This window comes from Ziziphus jujuba, chromosome 1 (genome assembly GCF_031755915.1).
Source record: "Ziziphus jujuba cultivar Dongzao chromosome 1, ASM3175591v1".
NCBI lineage: Eukaryota > Viridiplantae > Streptophyta > Magnoliopsida > Rosales > Rhamnaceae > Ziziphus > Ziziphus jujuba.
In genome coordinates, this window is record NC_083379.1 from 2,174,845 (window position 1) to 2,181,219 (window position 6,375).

Sequence of the window (6,375 nt, forward strand, 5' to 3'; positions counted from 1 at the left end):
TTGAGGCGATGGTTTTATCAATTTTTTTATCCTTTTTTTTTTATTTTTTTTGGGTTAATATTCTAATATTTTGATTAAAAAAAAATTAAACTTTTTCCATATTGTTGCCCTATCTCTATTTTTCTCTTCAAAAACAGTCTGCATCATCGTCTTCTGTTTCTCTTCTCTTGTGTGTGTTTGGGGAACAACAAAAAATGCCGTCAACAGGTTCAATTGAAATCCGGGACAGGACAGCTTATTGGAAAATCCCAAATTTTAATTTAATAGGAAGCGATGTTACAATTGGTAGTCCAGATTTTGAATTAGATGGACATACCTATTCCATTTGTATTCTAGCAGAATCAGAATATTATCCTTCTGGTAAGTTCCCTATCTACCTCTATGTCAAGGATAAGGATACAAAGACTACCCGGATTGTCTATGTGAAAATATGTACACTCAACAGACTAAGACATGGAGAACAAGTCTTACAGCTGGGCAGGGTCTACTAGGATATACTGTGGAGATCATGTGTTACATGCCACTCGGGCTGGTTGTGACGGTCTTGGTGATAGGTCTAATGTCACCAACACATCCTCAGGTTTCTTGGATAATGATGATGATGATTCTCTTCTAATCAATGTGAGAGCATGGATGTTGGATGAAACTTTTATCCAACTAGAGCCTGAGTCTGAGTCTAAGTCTGGTTTTGATGGAGAGATCACATTTACAATGAAGAATTTTAATTATTTCAGAAAATATGTAGGGGCTATGGATGTATTTAGTCCCAGTTTTGTTGTTGGCCAGTCTAAGCTTAGCCTTATAGTTCGTGAGACGACTTCAGTGAATGACGATGTGACATATCTATCACTTTATTTGAGAAAAGCCTATGAGGGTCTGGAAGATTTTCTTGGCTTTTTTCAAATAACCATAGCAAGGGCGGTTCTGTGGTGAAAAAAAAGTGGGGAAGAATTGAAGATAAAAGCCAATTGGGATTTTCAGAGTTCATGGATATTTCTGCTTTGAATGAAGAACAAGGTTATTTAATATCCGATTCTATACGGATTGGTGTCTCCTTCCACACTATTAAGGAGAGTTATCCGGCCAATGTAGATGAGAGGTATTTAACTTGGACAATAGAAGGCATCTCAAAGTTTAGGAAGTTTGTGAAAAAGCAACTTAAGGAAGCAGTGGAAAAATCATGAAAGTGAACGTGAACGTGTGCGTCTAGAGAGCAAAATTTTTGGACCAGTTGCTGGCTTACCACCATTTCGGTTGGTTGTATATCCTCGTGGTGGTAAGTCAATTTTTATTATTTATCCTTCTATAGATTATATATATATGATTACCTTGTTGTTTTGCCTTATTGCAATTGTAGTCCTTGAAACTGAATTTGAATTTTATTGGCCAAATATTAGGGGACGAGCAGCAACGTAAGAATCTTGGCTTTTACCTCGAACTATCTGGAGCATGTGATTTAACTTGTAGTCTAAAGTATACTTTAAAGATTAGGAAACAAAAAGGGAAGGGAAAAGAATCCAAAAAGAAAGAGGAAGAAAATGAGAAAAAAGTAGAAGGGAATTGTTCTGAAAATTCAGCCTTCGGCTGGTCTGATTTTGTGCTACTTGGTGATCTCTATGATGAGCAACGCGGTTATATTGTTGATGATACTCTCGAGTTCTATGACCAAGTTGAGAAGAAGCTATCGGAAGTGGAACAGTGGAATGAGTCATGGAAAGAGTCGTGGCATGAATTTGCTGACGTAATATGACATATATATATATATATATAGCTAGTGTTTTTCTCGCTTGAAAAGGAGAATTAATTTTTGTTTTTCTACATATTTATATAAAAAATGAACGAATTTTTTGTTTAATTGATGCAGGAATCACCTGTCAATGTGGAAGAAGAAACAAATGATTCAGTGAGAGACAAACTTTCTGGGATAATTGCTTTCTTGCAAATGAATGCCAACAAGATTAAGTCCATAGATGAAATATTACACAAACTGGTTTCTTTGCATCCCTTACTTTTATTTGAATTTTGTTATGTCACTAAAATTTATATAATAATAATTGTTTTAATTTGAAGATGTTTTGTAATTACTTCAGGGAGTGAGTGATGCTACGGATGATGAGTTATTAGGGGAAATTAGTCTTCGTGATTTCGAGTGGGCATTGTTAGTAGAGGGAACAAAAGCTAAATCAAAAGAGTCGAATGAGGATCTTCTTCGTCAATATAGCTTTTCGGTACTGAGGCTTAAGCTGATTAAAAGGGAAAGAAGCAAGAAACAAGAGAGATTAATATCCCTTTCGGTCTCTTCCAACCCCTTTGATTGATGATTGATTTGATTTTGTCGCTTTAGACTATGTATGAAGAATTTTTAAAATGAATACTTGTTTTGTTATGCAGGAAAAACTAATCAATCCTTCATTGGATGACTTGAAGAAGACACCAGATCCTACTAGCTTACATGTTGATGACCCGTTGGTATTGAAGTGGGTCAAAACCAATGTCCAAGGGGAACAACCATGAGGTAAATTGAGAGAATACTTCAACTTTTAGAAAACAAAAGCAATTAATCCGGATTTTGAGTGTCTAATTGTTTACTGTATCTGGCTTCTTCTTCTTCTTCTTTTTTTTTTTTTTTTTCCTATTTGTTTCATACAAATAATACATATAGCTGTCAGCTTTCTCCTACTTTTTGGAATATGTGCCTGTGGAATTTGTGAAGAACATGAGGAACTGTTGGAACAAAATGGTGGACAATTGAGGGAGTGAATATGTCATTGTATTTGAGCTGTTCAATGGCATGGACTTAAAATTTCAATAATATAGTACTGCTGAATATTCAAACCAGAGAAAAAATGCTTTAATATTATATATTTTAACTTATTATGTACTTTTATATGGATTGGTATATTATATATGCTGAAAACTTCAATCCAAAATGTTTCTTTCTTTTTTTTTTTCTTTTTTTCTTTTTTTTTTTTTAAGCTGCAGTGGTGATTATATGTAGCAACAACTGAGGAAGTATAGGGGGACTCTTCATTGCTTCTCAGTTCTAACAGTTTGAAACCTATTAAAAATTTGTTGATGCAATACTTGGAAGAGAATACAAATGAAACTACCTTTTTTTTTTTTTTTTCTTGTTTTTCTTTATTTGGATCTTGACCTTTTGATTATTTCTTTTTCCCTGATTTGCTTTTTGGTTTTCAAAATTTTTCTTTTGGTAACATCTGCTTTAAACTTTGAATAAGATTACATCTGATTTAAAAGCTTATGGCCATAGCTTGCCAATGGAAAATATATTCTCCTAAGTAAAGAAGTTCTTACATGATTCCAGTTCCATAGATCCATATTAAAGTTTGAACTTTGAATTACTAAAAAGTATATTATTATGTTAATGTATTTTGACTTCAAATATATATCCAATTTTGATGAAAGACGATGTTTTAAGGTAGGAGTTCATTCCTAGATCAATAAGATTAATAAAATTTTGAATTGACAAATATTAAATACATTTGCTAGATTTTAATACATTATTTATATATGCCTCAAATTTGCTAAAAATATATAAAAATAATAATAATAGCAATAAAATTTTAAGGATGAAAATGCAAAGAAAAAAAAAATCAAAAACTAAAATGCAAAAGCTTAACAAAGACTTAGTCGTAGGCTCTCATGAAAAGAGGCTTGGGAAGGAGGGCTTGGACTTTTATTCTACTGGGCATCGGTTAGTCCTACATAGCAGGTTCTTGTGGTAAATTATTTCCTAAGGCAAAGACGCACGCCGTGAACATGATGTATTGGAAGAAAGTCTGCTTCTACCTTTTCAAAAGTCTTGCTTAATTTTGACTCTTTATGATGGGTAGAATTGTTTAATTTTGACTTCGTTCATGAACAAAATTTCCTTTGATTTGTATTCTTTTTTTCAATGTAAAATATTTTTTCTTCAATAATAATTTTCTCTTCTTTTTTTTTTTTTTTGTAAAATAAGTATTTTAGATCTAGAATACAAAGACCAATAAACTTATATCATACATGCCCCCCCCCCCCCTTTTTTTTTTTTAATTTTATTTTTCTAATGCACTCGAAAACAAACCACAAGCCTTTTGGACTTGTCAACAAAAAAGCATAGGAAACTAAATCACGTGCCATGGCATATATTCCAACAGATCACGTGGGCTACATGACATGGTCAACACTATTCCACTCTGCCCGATGCCTAATCTTTTTTGACCCCATCAACCCCGAGAAGAGAATCAGCTTCCCAGTCAACCAGCACATGATTCTTTTGTGTGGGTCCCACCCCTCCAACTCCATCCATCTATCATCTCACAAAACGACATTTAAGCAAACAGAAAATAAATAAAAAAAAGGAAATTCACAATTTCTCATTTCTCATCTACAGAGAGTCGGTCGGCCCCACTCAACAACGACACCTTCATCATTTGACTTTTTGCGCGTGCATACCAAATTTTCAGACACAGAATCCAATCTCCACCCACTCATAAAATTCTCTCTTTTTTATAAAAAAACAAAAAAATATTTTTAAATTTAAACAAATGAATAAATAAATAAATATATTCAATTCGAAGGCATTGGCATAGGAAAACTATTTTAATATTCCATTTCCAGTCCTCGCTTTCTTTTCAAATTTACGTACAAAACCCTGCACCTCCATTACATGGTATAGTTGACTTTCTTTCTTTCTTTCTTTGACTTTCTTTTTTAGTTTGTCGGGTGACTTCAACCTCATGTCGGCCGGACGGTCCCAATGTCACGGCTAGCTTTTAGACCGTCGATCTGAGTACATCATAGAGGGGAATTTTTTTTTCCAAAAATACCCTCCTATCCTTCACAATCAAGTTGACTGGAAAACGAGACCGACGCAACCAGCGGAGACTGATTCCGCCACCGATGAGGGCGGGTGACGGTGATCTCCTTCGTAGGTGACGATCAGCATGGCGGGATCGTCGTGAGCTCGCTCCACGTGTTTACGAGCTGGGCAACCTCTCACGCTACTGCACTTGTAATACCCACTGCGAAACCAAAAGGAAACACAGAAAATTTTAGATCCAAATTCCAAAAAGGCTTTTAAATCAGCCGACCCGTTTGTGTATAAAATTGGATAATGGAATCGGATTATACCGTGGATATGGTGAGCCTTTGATCGGTTTCTGGCCGTACTTTCTCCAGGAGTATTCGTCGGCAGGAATATCGGCGATCTTTGAGCTAATCGCCGGCACTCTAATTGTTCTTTTCACCCTGTTCTTCCTGAACATATAATAAAAAAAACAAAAACAACTTAGCTTTCACGATGATTAGGGGGTGGGCTAAAATGCGCCGTGGGTGGAGATATATACACGTACCTTCTTTTGGAGCAATGGCATCCGCCCATAGACGTTGTTTTTCTGGGTAAATCACCGGAGAAAGCATTGTCGTGGCATCTTTTCCGATGAGATGACGAAAGCGGCGGTTTTCCAGCAGAGATTGCCGGAGCTGGCGGTGCGACGATCTTCGATCCACCCTGTTTACCATTCGAAACGCTGCCGTCTCCGGTTACTGAGGACATAAACGACGACGTAGATGACATCGGGGGTGATATGCTGAAGCACTCCTTTGAGAGCTGCTGACTCGCCGAAAATTCGGAACGCGACTCAGATGTATTAGAAAAAGGATTTGATTTGGAGGACTTTCCAAGACTGGTCCTCCCGAAATCCAGGGTGAGACCGGTTTCGGATTCGACGGGCGATCGGTCCGGATTCACAGATCGAGACTCCGATCCATCAGATGAAGAAGAAGCCGGCTTAGTGGGTCCACGGCGAAACCGGGCATGACCGGTCCGGTTCAAGATGTTAATAACCTGTTTAAACTTGGAGACGGTGAAATCGGTCACATCTCGGCAATCCATCTGAGGCTGTACAGAAGAAGAAGGACCCTGATTGGACAAGACACAGATCAGATACTCCATACTCTTCAATCCAGCAGAAGCAGCTTCTTGGATAGCCGTATGATCTTCCATCTTGGTAAATCCTAGAACGTCGATCGCCATTAAAAGGAGAAAAAAATTTATTAAAAAAAAAAAAAAAAACTTTGAAGATTGAAGAAGAGCGAAGGTTAACTGAGAGAAAAGGAAAATGGGGTGTTATATAAAAGAAAGAAACGGAGTGGGAAAGAAAGAAGGAAACGGAGGATTTCAGAAAGTCAAAAGAGTGTTTTATTTTGCGGGTCAATCAGAGGGTGCAGATTTGGTTAGACTTTTTTTGTTTTTATTTTTTATTATTAGTGCATGGAAGAAAACAAAATAGGGGTTTGCTGTAAAGTTCTATAAAGAAGTTGGGTGGTCGGTCCCACTTAATTTCGATCAACGAAACCCCCAGGAAAACCCCA

At 36.5% G+C, this 6,375-nt stretch overlaps 2 protein-coding genes across 2 annotated transcripts; one reads left to right on the plus strand and one right to left on the minus strand.

Annotated features, from left to right (window-relative positions):
- The first annotated feature begins 453 nt into the window (after positions 1–453).
- On the plus strand, positions 454–4,834 carry LOC112488953 (uncharacterized). The gene is made up of 5 exons (XM_048467292.2): positions 454–921; positions 1,358–1,741; positions 1,865–1,990; positions 2,091–2,294; positions 2,392–4,834. The coding sequence occupies exons 1-5, from the start codon at positions 454–456 to the stop codon at positions 2,512–2,514; spliced, it is 1,305 nt and encodes a 434-aa protein (XP_048323249.2). The 3' UTR covers positions 2,515–4,834.
- Positions 4,549–6,160, minus strand: LOC107433611 (probable WRKY transcription factor 17). Its single transcript, XM_025066739.3, has 3 exons — positions 5,355–6,160; positions 5,134–5,259; positions 4,549–5,024 (listed from the first exon to the last, which is right to left on the minus strand). Exons 1-3 carry the CDS (start codon positions 6,035–6,037, stop codon positions 4,847–4,849), a joined length of 987 nt encoding a protein of 328 aa, XP_024922507.3. The 5' UTR covers positions 6,038–6,160; the 3' UTR covers positions 4,549–4,846.
- Between the last annotated feature and the right edge of the window lie 215 nt (positions 6,161–6,375).